Source organism: Vanellus vanellus (assembly GCF_965231255.1).
Source record: "Vanellus vanellus genome assembly, chromosome: 2".
NCBI lineage: Eukaryota > Metazoa > Chordata > Aves > Charadriiformes > Charadriidae > Vanellus > Vanellus vanellus.
Genome location: NC_138906.1, coordinates 65,570,516 through 65,597,749, shown reverse-complemented (window position 1 = coordinate 65,597,749; position 27,234 = coordinate 65,570,516). Strand labels below are relative to the sequence as shown.

General features: G+C 41.7%; 1 protein-coding gene across 1 annotated transcript in view; it reads left to right on the top strand.

Moving 5' to 3' along the window:
- TPPP (tubulin polymerization promoting protein) overlaps nt 1-25,664 on the top strand; it is a gene marked incomplete at its 3' end in the record, with an annotated part of 67,105 nt that extends 41,441 nt beyond the window's left edge. Inside the window, exons 3-4 of the mRNA XM_082480011.1 lie at nt 6,146-6,299; nt 25,470-25,664. Of these exons, the coding sequence (XP_082336137.1) occupies nt 6,146-6,299; nt 25,470-25,664 (349 nt within the window). The remainder of the gene's footprint in view (nt 1-6,145; nt 6,300-25,469) is intronic.
- Nucleotides 25,665-27,234: the final 1,570 nt, after the last annotated feature.

Genomic DNA, 27,234 nt, shown 5'->3' with positions numbered 1-27,234 from the left:
AGAATCACCTTCCTTGACCTGCTGGCCATGCTTTTTTTGATGCACCCCACGGTACGGTTGGCTTTCTGGGCCGCAAGCGCATGTTGCTGGCTCGTGTCCAATTTTTCATCCACTCGTACCCCTAAGTCCCTTTTTTGCAGGGCATTTTTGTGGACCTGGAGCAGAGTGGTCCTGTGGCTTAAGAGTGTGTAAATCAAGAGCTATGTAGGTTTGTTGGGAGGCCTTGCCTCCGTCTTTTCTACCTACTCAGTCTGTTTTCTCCTCTGCATTCAACCCATGACTGTACAGATAGAAGAGAGGGTAGGAGCATGCCATTCTGCTGAGTAACAATGATGACAGCAACTGCTGAGAGCTCTTTCGGACCTGCCTCTAGAGACAGGAGGGGTTGTGGCATTGCTACTTGATAATTTAGATTTTATGGTACATGGCATACATGTACTGTACATAGCATACCAAAAGTGCTAGAATGCATTGTGAATTAATCAAGTGTTATGTTCCTAGGGTTTTCCACAAGACTTGGCATACCTTGCAACTGTAGAATTTTTGAGTTAATTATGGTGGTTTTCATATGGGTTTGATAGTATTGTAATAGATGCAAGGGGGAGAGAGGATGTTTTTGGAGTGTAGAAAAAGATAATGAATTTCAAAATTACCACTGCTTTATTTAGGAAACTTTTACTTGGGACATAGTTCCAAAAATTCCTATACTCCCAATCCTATTTTTCGTGTCACTCCAATTAATTTGCTGCTAGAGAGTATCTGCCATGATGCACATTCCTTTTTCATTTGGGTCCAGTAGCAATACTACGTTGCTCACATATGTATCCAATTTGTGGTTACACCTTAAGTTGGAGGGGAAAGAAAACTCATTTCATTTTCGCATGTTAGTGTGACAGGGAAAAGACCAAATGTGAAAGGTAGGAATGGCTATGTCTTAGACCAGAGGGAGATGTTCTTTGTTCCTTTTGGCACTCTTATTTATGTCTTTTTCCTTTTAATACAGGGAAAAAAAAGTCTTGCTCTTCTATTTGATAAGTGTGAAAACAATATTTTATTAAATGTGTTAAAAAAAATAAAAGAAGTCAACATGAACTGCAACAGCTTTTGCTGAAAGTGGTCATTCCCTTTCCCATTGTGATGATCCTGACTGATGATCCAAGCTAAACTGTAGCAATCCAGGTTGGAGACTTCCAGGCAACCTATGTGCTACAGAAAATTGCATTGGAATGGTCTGTATGTTAGACTTGGCTGTGAGTGTGTAGTGAACACAGGCCTTAGTGTGGTGTTATGCTGGAGCTTTGCAGTGATTGCCAATGCCATCTTTTTCTAAATGAGAGGCAAAACAAAATGAAGTCCTGACCTCTTGAGCTGGTTAAAAGTTCTTGGACATGTTTCATCAGAAGAGGGATGTTAAATCCTATTAATGAGAATCTTGGACAAATTCCAAGTAGTTAATTGCAGTTTGTTCAATGTGTCATTCTGATTAATGAAATACTGGATTATATCCATCATTTCCGCTGTCATGATGTTCTTTCACTAGCTAATTGCATGAGGTACTCCAGCATATGCTTCACCTAAAGCAGATGAGTAGTTGTAAACATCAAAGTTTGATGAAAAACCAGATAAGTTTATTTCTGGCTAAAATAGGGAGTGTGAAGGGTGTAGGGATTTGCTACATGTTGGGCTGTGTTGGAGATAAAGGATATTAGTAATGAACTAACTGTAAAGGGTTGCATTAAAATTGAATTTTGTTGTGAATAACCAATTTCTCCTTGTTTTATAAGCCTGGGATAAAATTTCAGTTTATAGTTAATTTAAGTAGGAGTTACATTCCTAACTGTTGGTGTCTAAAACTGAAAAATCGCACTTCTCCCTTTCATTAGTGGAGGGCACCCTCCAGCTGAGTCTCCTTCTCTGGAGACATTCAAAACCCGCCTGGATGCTGTCCTGTGCAACCTGCTGTAGGTGACCCTGCTCTGGCAGGGGAGGTGGACTAGATGATCTCCAGAGGTCCCTTCCAACCCTGACCATTCTGTGATTCTGTGATTTCATCTCTGAAGGTGTCTGAGAGAAGATCAAAGACAAATCCATGATAGGTAGATAGACAGATTTAATTGCTTTTTACAGTGGATCTTTGTGACATTTGAATTAAAATTAGATTTCTATGCATAGTTTTCTAGCCTGAGATTTCTGTTGCCAGTGCACACTTTCTCTATCTTTGCATCTATCGCTTGTTCCTGTATAAACAGCTGTCACTGTTGAAAGGACTGGTCTGGGTTGTGTGGTGGGTTTTGGGTGTTTTTTTTTTTGCTTCTTTTCTGATTTGGTTGAAATGTTCTCTAAATTAGCATTAAAAGAAATGGCTTAAGCAGAAACAAAACTTGTGTAGTAGCATGTTTCCCAGCAATATGGACTCTCAAATATCTCTTTGACTGTGAGGGTTTCATAATTTTGTAAGTAACTGAAAACTGTCGTTGTTGGGACGGACACGACACTGAACATCAAGTTGCAGCAATCCAATTTCTTTATTTAACAAGCAGTGCTTTTTTTATATTCTTTTTCCTGGGTGCTTATCTATGCATATATTCTAGCATTCTACTTTTGCCCAATACGCTCCCACATCACACGCCAGCCAGTTAATACAATTGTTGATCACACGCTGTTCATGCTCTGGTCAAAGCCAGGATGTTTACCAACCCTTATCTTTTTACTTAGCTCTTCTCAGGACTCCCCAGTCTCTTCAAGGGTACACGGATATCTGCTCAAGGTCAATGTTAAACTCGCATTCTGATCCCTCGGACCAGCCGAAGTTTCCCACAGAAAACATCTTCTATTAAAGATGGTGCTACTTAAGGTTATGTCAGTGTATTGTAACATCTTTTTGAAAAAATTTCTATTTGATCTGTTAATTTTATCTTAAAACATATGGCTAAATTATGGAGTGTAAATTCTTGTTCGAAAGATTAAGGAATCTGTATTTTAATAATACAGGAAAAGGTGTGTTTTTTTGTGTGATCTAATTCATAGCAAAGAAACATTTTATTTGTTTTTAAATGGTGAGTAATCTCACTAATGCTGTGGCCTCATACCTCAATTTTAAAATGAGGAACACTAAAAATAGTTTCATGTTAGGGAAAAGAAAGGAATAGCCTGTACTCCATTACATTATCTCCTGCCTAAACTGGATATCTTAAAATGCTATAAAACAGACTTGCATTAATCCCCTTTTGGTTAAACACAACTCTGTAGTGAACGCTGAGTTTCTCTCTAAGAGTTTTATCAATCGAACCTTTTGGCCTGATGGGTATAAAAGATCTGCAGGAGTGACTGTATAAATAGATCACGGAATCACGGAGTTTCAGAGTTGGAAGGGACCTCTAGAGATCATCTAGTCCAACTCCCCTGCTATAGCAGGATTGCCTAGAGCACATTACTCAGGACTGCATCCAGGCGGGTCTTGAAAATCTCCAGAGAAGGGGACTCCACAACCTCCCTGGGGAGCCTGTTCCAGTGCTCTGTCACCCTCACCGTAAAGAAGTTTTTCCGTGTATTTGAACGGAACTTCCTGTGTTCTAACTTGTGCCCATTACCCCTTGTCCTGTCACTGGGAACCATTGAAAAGAGCCTGGCTCCATCCTCCTTCAACCCACCCTTTAGATACTTGTATGCCATAATAAGGTCTCCCCTCAGCCTTCTCTTCTCCAGGCTAAAGAGTCCCAGCTCTCTCAGCCTTTCCTCATAAGGGAGATGCTCCAAGCCCTTAATCATCTTAGTTGCCCTTTGCTGGACTTGCTCCAGCAGTTCCCTGTCCCTCTTGAACTGGGGAGCCCAAAACTGGACACAGTATTCCAGTTGTGGCCTCACCAGTGCAGAGTAGAGGGGGAGAATGACCTCCTTTGACCTACTGGCCATACTCTTCCCTATGCAGCCCAGGATTCCATTGGCCTTTTTGGCAACAAGGGCACATTGCTGGGTCATGGATAATTTACTGTCTACTAGGACCTCCAGATCCTTCTCCTAAGAGCTACTTCCCAGCAGGTCCGCCCCTAACCTATACTGGTGCTTTGCATTGTTCCTCCCCAGGTGCAGGACCTTGCACTTGCTTTTGTTGAACCTCATTAGGTTCTTCTCTGCCCAGCTCTCCAGCCTGTCCAGGTCACGCTGGATGGCAGCATGGCCCTCTAGGGCCACCCCACCCAGTTTGGTATCATCAGCAAACTTGCTGAGGATACACTCTGTCCCCTCATCCAGGTCATTAATGAATATATTAAACAAAATTGGACCAAGTATCGACCCCTGGGGGACACCAGTACTAGACTCTGTGCCACTGATCACAACCCTCTGAGTTCTGTCCCGCAGCCAACTCTCAATCCACCTCACTGTCACCTCATCTAGCCCATACTTCCTCAGCTTCCTAATGAGGATGTCATGGGAGACAGTGTCAAAAGCTTTGCTAAAGTCAAGGTAGATGACATCTGCGACTCTCCCCTCATCCGGCCAACCAGTTATAACATCATAGAAAGCTATCAGATTGGTCAAGCATGATTTACCCTTGGTAAATCCACGTTGACCACTCCAATAACTTCCTGTTCCTCAACGTATTTGGAGATGACATCCATAATGGGTTGCTCCATTACCTTCCCAGAGACAGAGGTGAGACTAACCGGTCTGTAGTTCCCTGGGTCCTCCTTCTTGCCTTTTTTGAAGATCGGAGTGATGTCAGCCTTCTTCCAGTCCTCAGGCACCTCTCCTGTTCTCCATGACCTTTCAAAGACGATGGAGAGTGGTCTAGCAATAACATCTGCCAGCTGTCTCAACACTCGCGGGTGCATCCCGTCAGGGCCCATGGACTTATGAATGTCCAGCTTGGCCAAGTGGTCTCTTACCCGGTCCTCCTCAACTGAGGGAAAATCTTCCTCTCTCCAGGCCTTCCCCCTTGCCTCCAGAGTGTGGGATTCGTGAGGGACAGCTTTAGCAGTGAAGACTGAAGAAAAGAAAGCATTCAGTAACTCTGCCTTCTCTGTGTCTTCCACCACTAGGGCACCCATCTCATTCATCTGTGGGCCTACATTTTCCCTAGTCTTCCTTTTTCTATTGATATACTGAAAGAATCTCTTCTTATTGTCTTTAACTGCAGTGGCCAAGCTGAGTTCTGATTGAGCTTTGGCCCTTCTAATTTTCCCCCTACATACCTTTGTTATATCTTGATAGTTTTCATAAGTTGCCAACCCCCTTTTCCAGAGAATGTTAAGTTTTCCTTTTTTTCCTGAGGTCCAGCCAAAGCTCTCTATTTAGCTGTTTGTAAAGCATGAATTTCCCACTCTCCTTGTCAAATTTTGCACTGTACACTGCTATAGTGAAATTCTCTGCACTAAAAGTAAGCCTAAGCAAATAATTTACTAGTGTCGAAATAGAGGCTTCCTATTAGTGAAACCAACAGCAAGTCTTCAGCTGTGAATTTCTGGGCAGTTAATGAGTTTATCAAGCTACTGTATGGTGTTTTCCATGAACCTGTGAATGTTTTATGAAGGTGATGGTCTAACAAGGAAACCAGGTTTTGAATTTAAATTCATCACTTTAAATTTTGTCAGTCTTTAGTAGAGGAGGTATTTTAAGTTTTTAAATGCTTTTCAGTAATTTGCTTTACACAAAGTATCACTCTTAATTTACTTGTGAATACGTGAATAATAATAATAATAATACGTGAATAATAATAACCTATGAATAATATGTTGTAACCAGTTATTGAAAGAGGAATAGAAAATATTAAATAACAAAACTCACCTAAGTGCTTCAGTTCTTGTGTTTTTATGCATGCAGGCTTACAAGTGATCAACCAAATGAAACTATATCTGATTTGATGAGCTGAAGGCATTCTAACACTGGGCCAGGTCCCTTTATTTCTTCTTTATTTCTGAACATTCATCAAGGGAAATTTCTAAAGCACTGTCCTACTGATGTACATAAAAAAGAAAGTGATGTTCCTGGGATATGTTTTATTTGTCACCATTGAAGGGCTGCATGGGTCTTCCTGTTTTGTTGCAGTTTCTGTTGTTCATTGTGGTAAACTGAAACCGTTCTGCTATTCTTGGAATCCTTGTTGTACTCTTTGGTAATTTCTTTCAATTTCTGTGTGTTTTGACAGGGGAAAGTCTTCCAGAACTATCACTTTTGAGCAGTTTAAGGAAGCTCTTCAAGAACTCTCCAAGAAGCGATTTAAAGACAAGAGTGATGAGGAAGCAGTTCAAGAAATATATAAACTAATTGAAGGAAAAGCCCCAATTATATCTGGAGTAACGGTATGTTACTGATCTAATGGATGGCTTGTTCTAGCTGCCCTTTGTTCTACTGCATCATTGGTATATTCACCTGTTTCCCTTTACAATCTACAAATCCAAGCAGCGTGCCTCTGTGGGCCTGGAGGCAACAACTGTGCTGAGCTGAGTGGGAGCAAAGATTATGCAACAGCTGAGTATTGGACTACTGTGTATTCTTGTGTGGCGCTGTCATTGCTTCTGCTAGGAATTGTAGTACCACCTAGCAGCATGGTCAGGAAAATTCAAAGAGAGCTCTTCTGTGTGGTTAGAACATAGAAGTCTTCATGAGGAGTGGTATATCCAAATCAAAAAGAGTAGAAGGGAATTAAATTTAGAACCTCATTAAACAATTTTAAGATGTTGTGTGAAATACCAAAAAGACTAAAGCGAAGACATCTTAAAATACATTTAATACACCACATGAATCCCAGAATACTAGAAATAATTATCATGTGGTCTGGTCTTTGTTTTAAGTCTGTCAGAACTATAATGTTCTTTCTTTTTCTTTTTTAAATATTGGCATTAAGCTTTATATATGAAAAGGAAGTTATAAAGTCTAGTGTTATGTAAGTTTGGTTGTCCTTTTAAATGCTCAAGTTAGGCAAGCTTTTACCCTGTAGTTTCGGAGATACCGGAGTGTTTACCATCAACTTGAATACCCCTGTCAATTGAGTTCATCTGTTTAAAATTTGTGATCCTCTTGAATTTTTGCTGTAGAGATATGAATGAAAATCTAATTGTAAATAATCTTTCCACAAATCGGTTCTGCACAAATAAACAATGGACATGTCAAGGGGAGAGATCTCTTTTGAGTTGTACAATTTTTCAGATTTTTACAAGATTTTATTTTATGACTGTTGTACTTTCATTTGAAACAAGTGGTAGTGTTGATACAGACTTAAATAATGAACTTTTCTTTTTATCCTTCACTCTTTTTAGTGAGTTTGAATAACTTGTTAGTCTATCCAGGGATTCTCCCTTTGAATTATGCACATTCTTCTAGGTCTCACTCCTGGTTCCGTTTTCGGTATTTCAGCAGTCAGATATCGAAATGATCAGTGGCTGCTAATGAGGGAACAGCCTCTTTCTGCATGGATGACAGGGTGATGAGCGAGCTTTGTAGATGCAGTATCATGGAGGTGCTGCAGAGGTATATGAATGTGCTAGCAGCAGGGGGGCAGGAATGGAGGATGAATATAAGTCGGCAGTGTGAGGCTTGCCTGTACTCCTATTGTATGTGCAGTCCTGGGGAGAGTTGGAGAAGAAGTGAAGAAATGGAGGAGCGAGGATATAACAATATTCTCTCCTGCTTGCTGGCAAAGTGAGTAGCAGGAGGCAGAGCTTAAAGGGAGGGAAGGAGATTGCAGGCTGGGAGTGTGTGTGTGGGGAAACCCCAAATTTTGTGTTTATCATGCATGCTAATTTAGTTCCCAGGTGGTAAAAATAACTCAAACACTTGGATATTCTTCTCGGACTTGGTTTAGGATTACGTTAGCCTGATTTAGGCTGCAAATAGTGAGGGAAATATGTACGATGAGGGCAAATGCCCAAGTTTGTTGGCAGGAGGAGTTTCAGCTTGCGTCTCAGAGGAGGAGATTTTGGTGAAGAGATGGAATCAGTACCTCTTGCTGCACTGTTCTTTCTAGCAAGAGGCAGGTGCAGTTGTCCACGTGTCCCTCCCCTTGCTGTATTTCTGAGTTGCCTCAGTTAGGAGAAGCTTTACAGGAATTTTGTATCAAGAGAAACCCATTGAATGGCTGCGAGATGAGAGGGTCTTGGGTACAACAACCCCATGCAGTGCTATGGGCTTGGGGAAGAGTGGCTGGGAAGGTGCCCAGTGAAAAAAAGGCCCTGGGGGTATTTAAAAGATGTGTAGGCGTGGCACTTAAGAGCATGGTTCAGTGGTGGACTTGGCAGTGTTAGGTTTATGGTTGGGCTTGATGATCTTCAAGGTCTTTTCCAACCTAAATGATTCTGTGATTCTGTGATATTAAAAGCATGAAAATAAATAAATACATGGTCACTCTTCCCCCAACAACCTGGGAATGAAAATATGAAATCTATATACAAGCATTCTAATGCTTTGTTTACTTTGGGAAGTCTATGTCCATAAAATTTTAAGTTGGACTGCTTTCTATATGGTTAGACAGAGTTGTATGAAGCTTTTCTTAAACTGTACTAGGATAACTCAGTGATGCCATGTAGTGTGCGTCCTGTTTTGTGTAGCTTTGCTGTAGGTCATGTAGATTTGGTTCAGGGTTCAGCCAGAAAACTGTTTGGAGAAGCGGGGGCAGAGCAAATATGTCTGTACTGAATTGGCAGCCTGGGGAAACAACTGCTTCAACAGGTTGGTTGGGAATTCACATCAGACAATGACGATTTTAGTGGATGTTGTGATAGATTCTCCTTCAAAATGTTGTAGAATTACAAAAATCCCTGCTTGTGGTTCAGAAGGCTCAGCAGCCAGACAATGAAACTAAGTGACATTTTGGGCCACTTTCTAAATTGCACTGGAACGTTGGTAACGCAGGAAGAAGAACAACAGGCAAGTGATAGGGGTTAATTAAGCCATAGCTTTATTAGTTCACTTGGTAGTGATCTGGCAATAGAATTCACAGTGCAGGTCATATATCTTTGACAGTTTACAGTCAGACATGGAAACAAAGTCTCAGGCCCTTTAGTTGCCCTTACGCCTGCACAAAGGCTACAAGAGCAAGACTGAGGTTCTCTCTTTTCCTGTACCAAAAGCTGTGTGCTCTAACTATGTTGAATGCATTTATACATCTCCCATGGAACAGATACTTGCTTTGGCCATTGCTGGCTCTTAAAATGAAACCAGTTCAACATCAGTGTATATTCAAGAGGTTCCTTGACCTCCTTCCTGTAGAATAACTTCAATTGGAAGGGACCTGGGATGATCTCATTCAACCTTCTGCTCACAGGAGGGTTAACTTCAAAGCTAGATCAGGTTGCTTACAGCCCAGTCCAGTCAAATTTGCTGTGAGTGTTGTGCGCAGGCAGGGCAGTACAGCAGCACTTTAACAGCTAGGTGATGGGTGCTCAGGGCGATGGTGATGTGGGCAGGATTGTATTGTCACAAAAAGGGACCTGTTAGGGAAAGAGAAAGGAAGCCAGAGTGCAATCCACAGGGAGCAGCAAATGAGACATAGCAGTTGCAGGAGGAGTGCAAAGAGGCTCAGAAATTCCACTCAAGACTATGTGGGTCTGCTTGAAGACTGTACAATGGTGGTCTCGACATGCTGCAGGACATACTGTCCAGCACATGGACATCCATTATGATGTAGTAGTAGTCCACAGGACTACTATTAGCACATCAGAGTCCTTGGCTTTAGAGGGAGGAGCCCTCTATGCACGTGCTGTGCTGCAGAGTGCTTCTTCCTCTCCCTGGACGTCAGGGCAGTGGTGGCCTCTCCTGTGGGACATGTGCTGTGGTCAAGGCCCTGAGGTTCCAGATTAAGGGGGAAGATGATGAGGAGACTGACACAGTATTTGTGGAAAATGCAAGCTAGACAAGGTGAGGAAGGAGTGACAGCTGGAGACCGAGTGGACGGAAGCTATCAAGATGGAGAAGGCTGGAAGCCTGTGACTTCTGGCAACGAGAAAGAGTCACACATCTCTTCCACCTGCAGATCTCCAATTTCAGAATAGGTATAGTATTCTGCTCTCTGAGGATCAACAAGACCCATCAGAGTCAGCTAAGCCTGAACTTAGTGCCCACACAAAAAGGAAAAAATTAGTGTCAACCAGCACTACCTGATGCTATGGGGACAGGTAGGTTCTTTTAAGGATCCTTGGTAGAATGAGAACTGGCCACAGGTTTGTAGATACAATTAGTATAATTAGAGCTTTATTATTATAGAAAGATTTTAGTAGTCAGCATAGCTTACTGTTACACAGAATATCTATCAGTTAGGATAGCTTTCCTGTTACCTAAAATTGCAGTTACCTACACTTTTCAGTCACCTGTACCCTCTGCAGATCAGGTCAAATTCTTAATAATCAGCGCACAATAGAATAATCACAATAATCCTCTTCTGTCACAGTGTGAGTGTCCCCTGCATCACACCAGGAAGCACGAAAGCCTTAGCAGTCTGTCTGCTATTGGATCAGCTTCAAAACCCTTTTGGATAAGATGATGTATTTATACCTCTCGGGTTGGGGGTTCGGTCTGTACAATTTCCATAGTTAGTGGATTCTGAAGAGACTGCCAGACAATCAGTATGCAAGAATTCTGGCTGCAGGAGACAGCAAGATGCAGGTGATAATGGCTCCGTACTGATCTTTATCTCTTTCTGTCCATTGTGTTGCCCTTGCTTTGACCTAATGGTGTTGCTCCCAGCATGCATCAGGCCTTAGCATGGGCTGTGTGTTAGCCAAAATCTGAGCAAGAGTTGAGTGAACGGTCACAGGAGGCATCCCTGACCACCGGGGGATGACGGCTTTTGCCATCCAGAATATCTCACGTGCCGTTACGCCTCCCTGTTCCACAACGGGTGTCACCATACCCTGGCAACAGTGCTGTACCAGGTGTCAGGAGCGGTGTGTACCAGTCACAGATAGTTACTGGAGTTTCCTCTTGTGGACGATCGAGGCACGTATCTTCTGACCCCACCTGATGTCTCAGGAGTTTTGTTGTTTGGTAGGTGCCAGGATCTGTGATTGTTGCAGATGCACTGCCAGATGTGTCCAGCCTTCTAACACGGACCTGTTCCTCCTCTTCCTTGTGGGTACCAACAGTACTGCTTTGGAGGTAACCTGGAGCGTACCAAGAGAGACTGCAGAAGTCTGGGGGTGTGAGAGTGAAGGGCATTGAGCTCTGGTCTTGCCTTTCCAGCCCTTAAAGGGAGGAGGAGAGCTTGGGTAGAAGTGGGCTGCACCTGACTGTATGGCTTGTGTCGCAGACGGGACTTTGGCTTCTGTGACCAGAGGAATGAGGGCTACTGAGCAGGGATGGGATAACTCTAAAGAAGCGGAACAAGAGCGTCTTTGCAAACCAGGCTTGCTAATCTACTGAGGAGACCGTTAAACTGGGTATGACAAGTTACCATAACCTGAAGAGGAGAGGGTATATGGGGCAGACCAGATGTGTCTAGGTGACAAGCTTGACAAAGGAGGCTCCCACCGTTCTGTAAATGCAGCAGGACTTGGGGCCCATCTCAAATGCCTGTACACAAAAGCACATGGCATGGGGAAGGAGCAGGACAAATTAGTTGCAAAGCTATGATCCCACTGGTTTACGGAGGTGTGGCGGGGCAGCTCTCCTGACTGAAGTGCCGCGATGGATGGATAGAGGCTCGTCAGGAAAAACAGTGGAGAAAATAAGGAAGAGGAATTGTGATCTATGTAAAGGCATAGCTTGACTGCATCTAGCTTTGCCTTCGGGCAGGTGACAAGCGAGTAGAAAACGTGCCGGTAAGGAGCAGCACGGAGCAGCACAGATGATGTTGTAGTAGGCATCTGCTGCACACCTACTGATGAAGATAGATAAATCCTTCTTTAGACAACTGGGAAAAAACCTCCGAATCCCAGGCCGGGTGACATTAACCAAGCTGAAGTGACTGGCAATAAAGGATCCATAAGATTTGTAAAATGAATTAAAAAAAAATAATCTTAAAATGGATGATCAACCATTTGAAGAGATACTCTGGAGCTGTTATTCACAGTCAAAATGGAGAACCGGTTAAACGTGCAAGTGCTGAGACGGGCTTGGCTGCAACAAGCAGGTGATTGTAAAGCTTAAGATCCTGCGAGGAGTGAGCAAGGTGAACAACAGCATTACAAACCTGGACTTCAGAAGGACAGGCCTTAGCCTGTTCAGTTTCCCACAGAAAGCTGCCCTGGGAGGGCAGAGGTACGCGGAGAGCTGGCTGATCTTCCAGACAGCATCCTCGGAGCACAAGAACGGTCCTTTCCCATGTGCAGGAAGTCAAGCAAGCATGGCAACAGACCAGCATGGATGAACGTGGAGCTTCTGACTGTGCTCAAACAGAAAAACACAGGAGATGGAAGTAGAGAGAGGCTGTGTGGGAGGAGTATAGGCCATGCATGAAGGGATAGAGTGAGGGAAGCCAAAGTTCGGCTGGAGTTGAGACTAGCAAGGGAGGGGAAGGACGATATGAGAGGTTTCTGTAAGTGCAGTGGTAGCAAAAGTGTGAGCCAAGTGCTTGGTGTGGCAGGGGACCTAGTGACAAGGGACATGGAAAAAGGTGGAGATACTCAATGCCTTTTTTGTCCTCCCTTTTCAGCTGGTAGGGCTTGCCCTCAGGGTTCCCAGGTCCCTGAGCCTGCTAGCAGAGTCTGTGGGTGTGAAGTAGTACGCACAGTAAAGGAAGACAGAGTTAAAAATCACTCGAGCCAATTAGACGTACACGAGTCCATGGGGCCAGGTAGGATGCATCCAAAGGTGCTGAAGGAGCTGGGCAATGTCATTGCAAAGCTGCTCCCTCTCATCTGCAAAAGGCCCTGGCAGCTGGGGGAGGTTCCCAGTGACTGGCAAAAGGCAAACAGCTTCCTTCCACCTTTTAAATTTTTTTTTTAATAAAAATCCCCAACAGAATGGGTTGGCTTGGGAGGCCCCGGTTCTTGTGTTCTTCCCATTATCTAGAAGTTTAAGAGGACTATTTTACAACTGAATCGGAACAAATCTCATTAAAGACTGGTTGTAACATTAAGTTGAAGAAGGATTCACCAACACGCCAGCTTAAAAAACACAGTGAGTCTGTACTATCATGCCTATTGTGTTTTGTCTTCACTACCAGTAGGAATGTAAAACTCTGTCAGAGGAGTGTTGGCCCATTGTTTTCAACGGTGTGGAAGGCTGTATTAATCAGGCTACTAGGTCCCGTGATTTGTAGTTGCTTGGAGTCTTGAAATGCTTGGGAGCTGGCGTCTGGAGCTAATATTACAGAGGAGGAAAAGAAAGGGTCACTTGTAAATGCTAAGTGTGCCCCTTAAGACTGGGAACTACTACATGGTCTTTTCTTGATAGAGTGTTATGGTTTGAGAAACCCCTAGCAATTTATTGTCGTTTAGACAGTCATTCTGACGTGCGGAAACCAACACTACAACTCACGGAGAGTTATAAAGCAGGTATGTTTATCGCAGCGCTGGGTGCAAGGGGGATCACTCCTCCAAACTTGCACACCGTATCATGAAGCAAGTGTTCATTTATGATACAAAAGCACCCGTATTCATTAGTGTAGGCTGGGAAGAGGCACAACTATGGTAATTATTTCCGGAAGCTCATGATCATAAGTCTCCTCCTTTTGGCGCATGTGCATTGCCACCCGGTGGTTGTGGGCCGGGGTCTTCTGGAGGAAGGCTCATAGTCTTCTTCACTGTGTACTTTTCACCGTTGGCTCAGAATGCCGAGTTGACTGAGCTCCAAGCCACGAGACCAGTTCTAACGAGATGGTTACTCCTCACAGACAATAGGGCCTTGGGTAGCCGTTCCAGTTATCTCTGTGGCTCCAGATGGCTCTGCTTGTCTGCCACTTCTAAGGTAGAGCTTCCCTAGTGTCATCATTCAAGAGCCTCTTATCTATACAATTCTTGCTTGTGACAGGATTTCAGTATCTTGCAATGCTATTTGCTGTGTTGCAATGTCTAACTGGATGTTGTTTCCCCGTATCAATTCTATCACCCAGTGGCCCCTCCCTACCCAGGAAGGGGAATCAGGAAAAAACAAGGAAACCCAGGGGTTGAAATATAAACAGATTTAATAGAATAAGATTAGATAATTAACATTAATAGCACGAAAGAACCAATATGGATCCCGATACAAATACAGAATATGCAAAGATTATACTCAGCCAATTATAGCAGTAGGAATCTGTAATCTGTGCACCCCCAGCAGTGGACAGCAAATGCCGGACACTGTGAGCGCTGCAGCTTTGGGAGGAAGGGAAGGCCTCAGGGGTCTGGCACTGGGGCACGAAGTTCTCAGGATGGCAGCCATCAAGGGAGAGACAGAACTTCGCAGCAGACTTTGTAATTTGTATTGAATGCGATGTTCATGGTATGAAATAATCCTGTTGTCCAGCTTGGGTCAAGTGCTCAGGTCTCACTCCTCCTCATCCTGCACCCGGCAAGCACCTTGAAACCCACACACCATAGCTAGCTCTAAAGTAAATATTTTCACAAATTCAGACACTGGAGTCTTCTAAAAGTGCAGTCTTCCCAAGCATTAGAAATTAGTCCTGTGTCACCCAAACCGGGACATGGAGTTAGATCTAGGCCAGGTTGTGGAAGTGGTGTCGCGTACAAGGCACCTTCTTAATGTGTTTTGGTCTCTCTCTAGCCAGACTACTAGTTGGTGAGAAGTTTTAAGTGTTCTATATATGAGTTAGGATTTGCAGTGTTAAAACAGCCAAGTGGTGTTACTGGAAACCACTCCTTTGAAAGTTATCACCTTGTTTAATTGAAATGGTGTTACTGACTGCTTTCTGGCTTTGTTGAAGTGCAGTTGCTTATCACTTTCTTTTGCTTGTGTCTGTGTGCGTGCTAAACTGAAGAAACGTGAATGAAATCCAAGTTTTCTTTGAAGCTTGATCTCTTCCTGACTTTCTGCATTCTCTTAAATGCATGTTTTCCCATGATTTAAAAAAATAAACAAGTCATTTTGGTATGGAGTCCTGGTATAATCCCCCCAAAAGGAAAAACTTTCCCTTTGAGAACCTTTTCTAGGAGGAAATGCTATTAGATGCGAACGTTTTGTGGTTGAAGGGGCAAATACAGAAAGCCATTCGGTTTTGGTGAGGAATTAGGAAGGATCACAGTTGACAGAGTTAAAGTGTAGCCAGGAATACCGTGGCTAAAATGTTTACTGTTCTGGTAAGGAGTAATATTAGCCCCTTACCTACTGCCCATCACTAGCATTTTCAGCAGTGCAAGCACTCCCAGCACGCTGCTGATTTTCTACACGCAAGTACTGTTGCTGAGTTACTGCCTCTTCTGAAGAGCAGCATCGTATCCTGAGTAGCCAGCACCGTTTTTTGCGGCTTTCCCAGCAGAGTGTTAATATTGTTGATTTAATTTTGCACGCGAGTTGAGAAATGCTCACGGTCTGCTGTTTTGTTAGGTAATGTTTGCCTCCAATACCTCCTTTGGTCCTCTGGTTACTAAAAGGACACAGTACCTAAGGCTGGGAGGGAATGTTTCTGTACTATCTGGACATACGTAGTTCAGGCAAAAAAAAACCAAACCAAACAGAAAACCTTACTCCAGTGTTTTGCATCAAGGCAGTAAGTTTCTGCTTAAGCTCTGGAACAGCTTTAAATCAAACCTGAATCTTTGTCAGCGATGGCAAGTGGTGGAAGATATCTTCAGGCAAGTTGTTTCAGTGGAGACAGGAGTTGATTGCAAAAACCATTGCACTTCGTGTCTGGTTTGAATGTATGATATTCCTGAGGTCCAGTAGCTTTTCTTGCTGCGTTTACTCCCCAGGAATTGGTTCTAGAGATGCATTTTGGGAATGGTGCCGTGTTCCGTGCAAAGCCGCATGGCCCACAGCTAACGAGAGCTCGCCACAGACTGCGCTAGTTGCGGAAATGGAAGCAGTGCAGCTGTGTGGAGCTGCACTGATGTGGTTGTCCAGCCTGTTGTGTTGTGCCAGGTGAACGCTCCGGCTTTCCTGGCATTAGCTTGGTGTTTTCAACTGTGTACTTTGTCAAAAGGATGGTAATGAGTGCTGTCAGAAAATGAAGAACACAACCTTAGCAGCACTGAATTGTCTTCCTTCTTCTTTGCCTCAGCTTTGTTCTGGAAGGAAGCGTTCTGCAAGCGTGGGAATCTTTTAGTCCTACATTATTACACTGTTTTCATGGTATGAAAATACCATGGCTGTGGCACAAGCTTCATCGGCTGCTTCCAAGCCTTTGACAGCAAAGCTGAGATAGAGGTCCAGTTGAGTCCATAAAATTCATGCTGACTTAACTGCATTAATGCAGTTTTTCTGCTTCAAGCAGGCCAAGCCAGTGCAAGAGCACAGCTTTCTGTGGATGTATTTTTCTTCATCAAACTGCTGTATTCTTCTGCAGTAGTGTTGATGTAGTAGTGATGTGTTCTTGATTTCTGTGCTCTCATTTCCTTTTTAGTGTAGTTCCTTTCTTTTTCATGAGGATTGATAGTATGTTTCTGAAACTTATTCTATAATTCTCAAAAGCTATGAAATGGAATGTTCTAATTGCTCTGTAAACTGCTCTTTGATTCACCTGTTGTCTTGAGATAGAAGGCTAAATCTGCCTGAGTTTGCAGAGGTATTTTTCATAAGAAATGAGTGGGGAGGCATATGGCACTGTTGTTAAGGGTGTCAGAGTTTAAAAAGACTTCACAGCTTTCACTTCCTGTCTTTGGTATTAGGGCTGTTTCAAAAAGATAGATGATGGATCCTGGGTAATTTGTCATTTGGATGAGATGTTGGATTTTTTACTATGTTTTGTCTTTTACCCTGGGTGTTGTCAAACACTGGAACAAGTTGCCCAGAGAGGCTGTGGAACCTCTGTATTTGGAGGTGTCCAGGACTTGACTGGAGAAATTTCTGTGCAAGCTCATTTGTGCCTTACTGTGAGGAGGGGTTTATGCTAGATAAGGACTCATAATGCAAAGTTCCTTCCAACCTAACTTGTTCTGTGTCTTTATTATTTTAATTTTTTATAATCTTCAGAGATAGAGAATCCCTAGTCTCTCTAGGTATGCCATTTCTGTGTTTGACCAACCACTGTGGTTAATTTTTTCCCATGTGACTAGTTCGAATTTCCCATCTTTCAAATTGTGTCCCTTTTTTTCCCCGCTATGTACTTTTGAATTGGCTCTATTTCTAGAGGACAGGAAAAAGATTTGCCTCCCCTCTTTTTATTCTGAATCTGAATAAACACCCTTCTTGTCCTTGTATGCCACATCTCCAGACTCCTCACTGTCTTAGCAGCATTTCTCTGTAAACACTGACATAAACTAGGAAAAGTAATGATCACTTTAAATTAGCAAATTTATTAATCTAAATAAAATTTCTTTTTATTTCCCATAGCTGCTTCGGAGACTGTGGACTATTCTAATCTCAGTGAGGTTTTGGTGTGAGAGGAGTTTCAGCTGAAAGAGGCAGGAGGCATACATACCTTTCCTGACTCATCTGAGATGTTGGAAACTGACAGTAAAGGAGCAACAGCCATTCTTAAAACATCTTTTTTAAGATTAGGGGGAGCACAATGGTCCAGCAAAATATCAGTAAAAATACAAGCTTGGTGAATGAACAGATCATTTGTCAGTGATCTCTTCTGTTCATAGAGGCAGACACTGAAATTATAACTCCTGGCTTGTATTAATGGAAATAGCTGAGTGAAGGGAATAGTGGTCAGTCCTAGAGAACAGAAGTCTTGATATTTTTGGAAGGTACCTTTGGTTGATTCGTTTGATGTTCCGAAATCAGTTGATACATTGATTATATTTGATTCTGTTTTGCTAAGTAAAACTTTTCTTTGAAAGAGACAGGGCTTTTTTAAAAATAAAAATTCTAGGTTCATGTGCATCTTCTGTGATATGCAAAGTATGTGGTTAACGATATATGCAAATAAGAGAAGGAAAATGGAGGCTTCTGTGGGCTCACAGAAAGGAAAGGAGGAGGTTGACTCCAAGTAATTTATTGCCTTTAAAAAAATGGAACTAGAGAGACTATATAACTTATTGTAGATAGTGAATAGTTCAAGCAAACTTGCTGTATGACAAGGCAGAATAATTTGTCTGTGATTCATTGTGAAAAAGAAGGGAGAGTGTTGACTTGCTAAGATGGAAATTGTCATCATGCAGCCCTTTGTGCTGTTCACTATATTTCTTCCTATATTTTTCCTTACTGATGAGGGTTGGTCAGCTCCCCTCAACCCCCCTTTTTTTTTTATATGCCTCACAATGCCCATGTGCAGTTAGTAATTAACAGCTGGGTTGCACAGAAGAATGAGCTGCCAGCTAACCTTTTAATTATTTTTGCCTTTTGCTCAATTGCCAATTTTGTCTCCATAGTTGATTTTGTTGTTCATAAACAGAATCAGCATTTTCATAAAAAACAAGTTGGGTATACATTTGGTTCATAAAGACAGTTCAGCTCATAGAGGAATCTTTATGAATAAACTTGTCACCTTAGGACACTGAAGGTGATGGAACAGCTAATCCTAGAAATCATTTCCAGGCATGTGAAAATCATCAGGTGTAGTCAGCTTGGCTTCACCAAGGGGAAGTCATGCTTGACCAACTTGATAAAATTCTGTGATGAAACAACTGGCCAGGTAGATGAGGGACGAGCAGTGGATAGTGTTTACCTCGTCTTCAGTAAGGCCTTTGACATGCTCTCTTATAAGAGTGTCATAGCCCCTCAAGCTGTTGTAGGGGCTGGATGAGCAGACAGTGGTGTAGAGTTTCAATCCAGAGAAGCAGATTGAAAACTGGCTGAATGGCCTGGCCCTGAGGGTGGTAATTGGTGGTGCAAAGTCTAGTTGGAGGCCAGTAACTATCAGTGTACCTCAGAAGGAGCATACTTGGTTGGAGGCCGGTAACTAGCAGTGTACCTTGGAGGGGAACATACTCGTTTCAGTACTGTTTAACATCTTCATTAATGACTTGCACAATGGGGCAGGGTGTACTCTCAGCAAGTTTGCTGATGACACAAAGTTGGGAAGAATGGCTGATACGTCATCCAGATGCTGCCATCCAGAGGGACTGCGATAGGCTGGAGAAATGGGCTGACAGGAACCTCGGGAAGTTCAGCAAGGAAAAGTGCAAAGTCCCACACCTGGTGAGGAACAACACCATGTGCCAGTATATGTTTGGGCCCATCCAGCTGGAAAGCAGTTTGGCAGAAAAGGACCTGGGGATCCTAGTGGACATCAAGTGGAACATGAGCCAGCAATGTGCCCTCACTGCATGGAAAGCTGCTGGTATCCTGGGCCATATTAGGCAAGGTATTGCCAAGCAGACCGAGGGAGGTGTTCTTTCCCCTCTGCTCAGCACTGGCGAGATCACATTTGGAGTGCTGCGCTCCCTAGTAGAAGACTGATATGGAGCTAATGGAGAAAGTCCAGTGAAGATCCATGAGGATGATTAAGGGACTGGAGCATCTATCCTATAAGGAAAGGCTGGGACTGTTTATCTGGAGAAGAGAAGGCTGAAGAGGGAATCTCATCGATGTGTATAAATACCTCAAGGTGGGGTTCAAAGAGGATGGAGCCAAGCTCTTTTCAGTCCTGCCCAGTGACAGAACAAAAGGTAATGGGGACAAAATGAAACATGTGAGATTCCATCTGAACATCAGGAAACACTTTTTCAATGTGAGGGTTACCAAGCACTGTCACAGGTTGCCCAGGCAGGTGGTTGTCTCCATCCTTGGAGATACTCAAAAGCCATCTGGACATGATCCTGGGCAACTGGCTGTAAATGAGGGGGTGGAGGTTTGGAGCAGATGACCTCCAGAGGTGTCTTCCAACTTCAACCCTTCTGTGATTCTGTGATATATAGTACCACTAGCTGCTTCTGGTTGAGGAGTCCAAGACAGATGTGAAGTATTCTACTCTGTTTACAAAGGCTTTTTTGAAAGATGGCACCTTAGCAGGATGCTTAGATTGTACCTGGCCCTTCTATGTAATGTTCACATGACCTTAAAGAAGAAGTAGTATTTTCTTTTTAATGGATGTGCATTAATCATAAGAAATATAAAAGTAGAAATGGGGTGTTCTGCATAGCCTTAATGGTGGCATCTCATTATCTCTGATCTTTTATGTGGAGGCATCAGTTCAGGGAGTGAGAGCATATTGTACAAAGAATTAAAATTGCTTGAACATTGTACTGTTGGAAATAAAGTGAGCCTCCCATTTCATGGAAACCAACAGGGGTTGCTAGCTTTCAATTGTAATGTTCTGTCATATGTGGGGAGGGGTGCACCAGTGACTTCACATGCAACTTAGAAAAAGGCTGCAGTTCTCACTCAGTTAAAAACAAATCGGAGAAAGGATGTTTGCCTTGCAGCTACTGCCTTTATGTTCATTTCACATATTGTGACTCCTGTGATGTGGGAAGCCTTCTGATCCATCCTGGGCTGGAAAGAACCAGAAAGATGTGGGATCACTGTTTTTCTTGCTCTGGATTTGTGATGTTCATTGTGCTGGGGCTTTAGGTTTTGCTTAACTGTTTTTCAGGACAAAAAGACTATATTTTTTTAAATCTCTGGTGTTAATTTACCTTTATTTAGAATGTTGATGTTTCTGCCTCCCTGCACATACACATATCAACTTTCAATTAATAGATATGAAAGCAAAAGGTCTGAACCATTGTCCCAAGTCATCTGCTAAATAAGTGCAATTTTATTTGAAATATGTGAAAGGGGTGCAAAAACATAGAGCTATTTTTTTGTATTTTAACCATTTTCTGTATTGCTGTTGCACTTGGAACACACTTGGCTCTAGCAGATGAAGAATGAGTTATAAAAGAATGTTTTCATGTTAGTCCTAGCACAAGTCTTCACCAGAGGACATAATGATGTTATGAAAGAGACGCCAGGAGGAAGTAGTGGATGTGAAATCTGTAGACAGATGACTTGTAAATTCCGAATGGAGAAGTATCAAGGGAAATTAGTTAGGGAAAACAAGCAAGCAAACAAAACCCGAACCCACCTCTCAGTGCAAGATCCTACAGAAGGGGAAGGTAAAATTTATTTACAGTCTCTGGTAAGCTGGTTCTCATTCACATATACCTATTTTCTAATAGATTTCATTTACTCATACTCTCACAGTCAAGCACAAAGATGTGTGTGCCAAATTGGTCACATTTTGGCACACACATTGGATCCTCTGTGTGGGACACAGAGGACAAGGTATGCTTACTACTGAGATATCAGTGTGTCTCCTGGGTTCTTCGTGATTGTCGATGAAAAACTAGGTTTTGGATAAATGTTTCATGACCTTTAAGAGTCAATAGTTATTACAGACTGGTTCTTTGCTTCAGGATCTTACTTCAGCCTCCATAAATTGAAGGCCAAGCTGTTGCCCATCCTGTTTTCTTTGTTGGTTTGAAATGTGGAAGGTGACCCTGCTCATGGCAAGGGGGTTGGAAATAGATGGTCTTTAAGGTCCTTTCCAACTCTAACCATTCTGTGATTCTATGAAATGTGTCACTGTTTTCCCAGTAAACTAACAGGAAAATGAACGGTTCATGTGGCACGCTGCAACCTTGTTGCTGTCATCTTGTTGTTAGAATGCACTTTTTTTTTTCTAGTAAGTCACCTGTGTTGGTGTCTTATCAGAGTGCAGGCTGTCTTGATATAAACAACACATTCTTCAAGTTTACCACTGAGAATGATGTCCTGGGAGTAGTTTCCTGGGAAAATCCTTCGTTATTGACACAGGCCATTCTATTAACCCTTGTTTTAATATTTGTTCTTGAGTGTGCATTTCCTTTCATATTGCACTCATATGAATCTTAGTATATCTGTTACAATTATGTTACTGTACCAAAATTCTTATTTATTTTTATTGTAATTTGGGTATTGAGTCAAATTTCATACTGCTCATGCCACTCCTTTGAAACAGAGGAGCAGAAGCTGTAGTCCTTCTTTTACCAAATAGTGATTAAACTTACTGTTACAAATTCTCAAAGTAGCAGTCTGTCCTGAGAATTAATTTGGTAAAGGACAGTCAACTAGAGTTTCTGTGACTTCATGTGAGAATGCAGAGTGTTGCCCATTTAGGGAAAACTGATTTTCCATAAAGTGGTGGTAATGAAATACATAGAAAGTAAATACATGTTAAGTTTAATTAACTTTATACTGGCCCCTGTCTTGCATTTAGAGTGTTTCCATATTTACAGTACAAACAGATTTTGTCACTGGTAGCATCCTGTGGCTTTTAGCGGTAGTGTTATATAAGTAAACATAGAGCAAAGTTTAGTCCTTTGATTACATGATAAGCTTTCTTACATCTTCTATAACAACTTCTGGTTTTAGGGACGATGAAAGATACTTTGGTAAGTATCATGCCCTAGCTTTTTCCTTGCTAGCTAATAAGGGGACAGTGACAGATTTTTCTTAGATTTTTCTTTATTTTCTTAGTAAGTTTGTTAAGAACACACAAGTGTGCTAATAGTTAAGAAAATGCACTTAGTAAGAAGCATCATATGTTCTTTTGGAGGTAGAATGATCTAGTAATGACTTAAACAAGCATAAGAAACTTCCCCACATGCATTCTGTCCTACAGTCAGCCTTTATTAGTATGCTTCTGCAGCTGTTATGACCTGCAGGGGGTTTAAAATGAAATGGGGAGCCCGTGTATGTATATGAGTTAGGTGAGACACATACTGCCCACTACTATAGATGCTTCATGGTTCAAAATGGTGGTTAGTGGAAGACTTTGTTCAATCAAGCAGTCTGACAGTTTGTCTTCAAGTAGTGGCTGTGTTCTTGCTCATGAACACTGCATAACAGGAAACAATGCACCATATAAAAGCTTATTCCTACTGGTTTGTGCCAGAAGTTTTGTTCAAGGTACAAGCCCCCACGTTTCCCTTCACTTACCAAACAAAATGGTGACTCACAAGTAAGACTTAAAATAGTACAGAATTCTTAGTGCTTGTGTCCAGGGTGAAGCTAACAGGTTGTGTGCTCTTACAGAAGTGTGTGTCTTTGTTTTCCCTGAGTTGTTAGTGTAATTTCCAGTAGCCAGACAATCCTTTGGTTCTGTTGTGTGACTCATTAAATCGAACAAGTTGTACACAAATACCCTGAGGAACAGAAAGAAATAAATTCTCAGCTGGGTACCAGCCTGGGAGTTTTTACTTCGCTGCTTTTGATGTCTCAGCTTATACATTTCTATTGTATTTTTATTTTATCTAGCTGGGCTGCTAATACAATTACTGATCACAGGGTGTAGGGGTTTTAATTAGCTCTACTGTGAATACTGGTTTCCTGGTTATAAGGTGCTAGCAGGCCAATATGGACAAGAAAACTGTATCTATTAAGAAGCAATACTTCCTAACCTTTGTCTTAATTTCTGTTTTTCAATATAGAAAAATAAGCACTTCTTCAAATAGTACTCTGAGGCTGCAAGGCAAAAGTCCCTAAACATCATTCAGCAATGCTATTTTGAGAAATGAATGCTCCAGTGGTCATTTTCTTTCAGGTAGTGACAGAACCTCCACACCATCTTTCCCCTCAGGGCCTTATGTGAAAGTAGCAGTGCAGGGCAGTGCACTATTGTATGTGTCATGTGTTGGGTATGTTTGGAGGGAGAAAAGCAGAAGTTTACAACCTGAGATTCTCATTAAGTGGTTATGTATGTGGACAAATTCCTTCAAAACAGCTTTTATTTAAATGGCATGGAGCACGTGTGGCATCCATGGTATACAAGTTATAGCATTCATTCCCAGTCTATCTGAATCGAAGTACCCTGTTCCTATTGGTACAGATTCAAACATCTTTGCCAAGGCTCTGATCTTTTAATGTTCATCGTTAAAAGATATTAGACATATGTCGTCCTGTGAAAGAGCTATGTGTTACTTCGAAAGTTTGTTAGGTGTTGTGGTTTGAGCCAGACTGGCCACTGAAATGAACGACAGATGCTCTCGCCCCACCTCTCTCTCCAAGGATAGGAGGAAGAAAGAGAAAGAGACTTAGGAGTTTAGAGAAAAAACTAAACTAATGAAAAATATTAATAAATTAATTTTTTTAAAAAGAAAATAATAACATATATACAAAACCGTATCAAGTGTCAAGACAGAGTCCTCCTCAGACGCCAGCCATTGAAGAAAGAGGGCTGGCCCATTGATCCCTCAGCTTTTATACTGAGCATGGTGCAGATGGGATGGAATACCCTGTTCGTCAGTTTTGGGTCACCTGTCCTGTCCTCTCCTCCCCACAGGTGTGACCCCTCAACTCTTTTCTGCTTCCGACCCTCCAATGGGGCAAATAACAAAGTTAGCTGTCTTGGTTGTTATAGGAATAAATATAAGCAAGAGCCTCTCTGCATACCCTTCCTTGGCATAAATTACAAATAATCAGTTCTTATCACTTTAAGAACAAGCAGTGTCTCCACAATACGCTGTTAATTTTCAGAGAGTTCAGTTAGTCAGAAGAGGCCCAGCTAAAAGGTAAAATTACTGATCCAAAAATTCATTCTGTTTTACCTTAAACCAGGACAGTTAGGTCTCACTAATGAACATTTATTTGGGCTGAGGATGGGTAGAGGGGGAATGAAGTTTTTGATGAAAGGTAAGTTTCCCAGAGCATTTACTTCACTGAAATGAAGCCCATGTCACCTTTGTCTCTAAAATGCACCCTAACAGGGTGGCACACATAAGAAAGATACCCAAATTTTATCAGTCTTTGTTCATCTTAGCTCCATTTCCACTACTACACAAAAATCTTTTGTGTTTTCCCTTCGCCTTTAGTGCCCTTTCTCTTCTGATTTTAAAATGTAAACTTAAGGATCAAAGAGACTGCTCCCGGTCCAAGCACACAGGTTAGCATGCCTCTATATTGTTCTGTGAATCTATTTTTTCTTCTCTTTGTGTAGTCAAATTTTCTTTGTCTCATTGACAGCAAAACTGTCCGTAGTAGCCTGATATGACTCAGTGCAAACAATGTAAAGTCTTTGCTCAATCCCATTTCATAGACTGCTAATTTGCTAGCGTTGAAAATATATTTCAGTCCTTCTAGTTTGTTACTTCTGTCGTGAATCATAAAGTTTAGAATAAGTTTGTCTCTTGAAGCAATGAATTCTAGCTGTGTTGATTTGCTTTTTCTGTATTGGTGGAGCCAGGCTGTTATGCCTGAATCTTGATGTAATGGATTTTGAACATAGCTGTTCCCTATGACTTCTTCATATCTTTGGTGCTTAGAACTTGATTATTATTCAGAAGTATCTCATATTGAAAGACTCTTCCAAAAGTTTTTGACATAACTTGTACTATTTTCTTCTTGGCCATGATTCTTGTAATTGTATGTAATGGCAAGAAACAAACATTTTTTTTTGTATCATTTTGCTGGAAATTAGTACACTTACATCATTAGTAAAAATTTAAATGTTAATAGCATGTACAAATATCTGTATTAAGAATAATTGATTTCTGATATTTTTTTTTTATTTCTTTTCTTTCCTCCAATAGAAAGCCATTTCATCTCCAACTGTATCACGCCTTACAGATACATCAAAATTCACGGGTTCTCACAAAGAGAGGTTTGATCCCAGTGGGAAAGGAAAAGGCAAAGCTGGCCGAGAAGATCTGGTGGATGCTTCAGGATATGTATCTGGCTATAAGCATGCAGGCACATACGATCATAAAGTACAAGGAAGCAAGTAAGGCTGAGGGTTTACAATATAGAGGGAGAAAGGGAGGGGGAAAGAGAATATATTTGTCAGAAGGATGTAGATGAATCCCACATGTTTTGGCTATTGTGAATGGTAAGACTATGTTGTCAAGAAGTTGTTTTCAGGAACTGGAACTGATTTCAACATTTGCTGAGCTACTTGCAGCACAACACCACTTCATTACATTCCTCATGCGTATATTGGCAAAAATAAATATATTGGTACAAAAAATACATCATTTTGTTGAGCTTTCGACAAAAAAAAAAAAAAGGAAAACAAAGTCAAGAGCAGTTATACTTTGTCAATTCAAGCAAAAGATCTCAAACATTCCTAAATGTCCAGGTGCCCAGGTGCCCTGAGGATGTCAGAGAACCTCTTTAAAAGAGGGTCTTTCATAGCAGTCTTTCTGAAGAGTATCACATTATTTATGCAGTCTGATTTGACTACTGTTTTGGGACTTTTTTTAAAATGTCTTATATGGGATCTGCCACTTTCCTTAAAACATTCAACAATATACTATTGGGGAGTAAGTGGTTGTAATATACAAGGTGCTAGCCTGTAAATGTCGTACACCACTCATGAAAAACTGAAAAAAAAAAGCTATTTCTAGGACAATATAGGTTCTAAAGTATTTTGTGTCAACAGAAAGAGGTGGAAGATACCAGCTCTTACTTTCCTCCTGTCTATACGTTGTGCTTGTTACTGTGTGTACTGTAGCATGGTTCTGACTGGCTGGATTTGGGTGGAGCTATTGTACTAACCTGAGAGGTGAAGAACAAGGCATTACTAAGAAAGTCTATTAAAGCTTTTTGCAGTCTGTTTTCAAGTTTGCACTGCCTCACTTTGAAATGGAGGGGGCATTAAGCTAATAATGCTTTAAAATATTGATTATGACTAAACACTGCCAATCAGATTGCTATTAAGTGAACGTTATTATGAACATACATTGGCACATAGTCCCTTTAAGCTGTAACACATGTAAAGAAACTTTACAGTCCCTTGGAATAAGGACATTTAAAATTAATACCCTTGTAATTAGGTGCAATTTGCCCCTAAAAATATACTATCATAACTGGGCTACATTTTATGTTAGATTTCTTTGAAGCCAAGGGATTTTATTATCTGTTCACTTTTGCTGCCTAACTTGGGAGTAACAATATTGATGGGAATGGCTTTCCACTTCTATAGAAGGAGTACAGTTCCACAGGATTAAGGTACAGGCAGCTGAGTGTGACCTGCCTGGGGCCCAGAATGCCAAACCAGCTTACTAGGAATAAAAATAACTCATTTTTTATATTGGCTTAAAAAGGAGAGAAAAGACAGGTCCAATTTTCCGCAAGAGCTGAACAAGTACCCTAATACATTACTCTGCTTCTCTAACATTTTGAAAGATAAGATTTTCGGTATTCAAAAACAGCCCCTAGCAGTTCTGCTTTGCTTTCTTTCAAAAAGAGCTCATGCACTGATTTTCATCTTCAACTCTGAATAAAGGTTAATAAATTTATTGCTCTCCCCTCACCCATATCAGCATCCCACTCAGACTACATAAAATCTAGTGAACA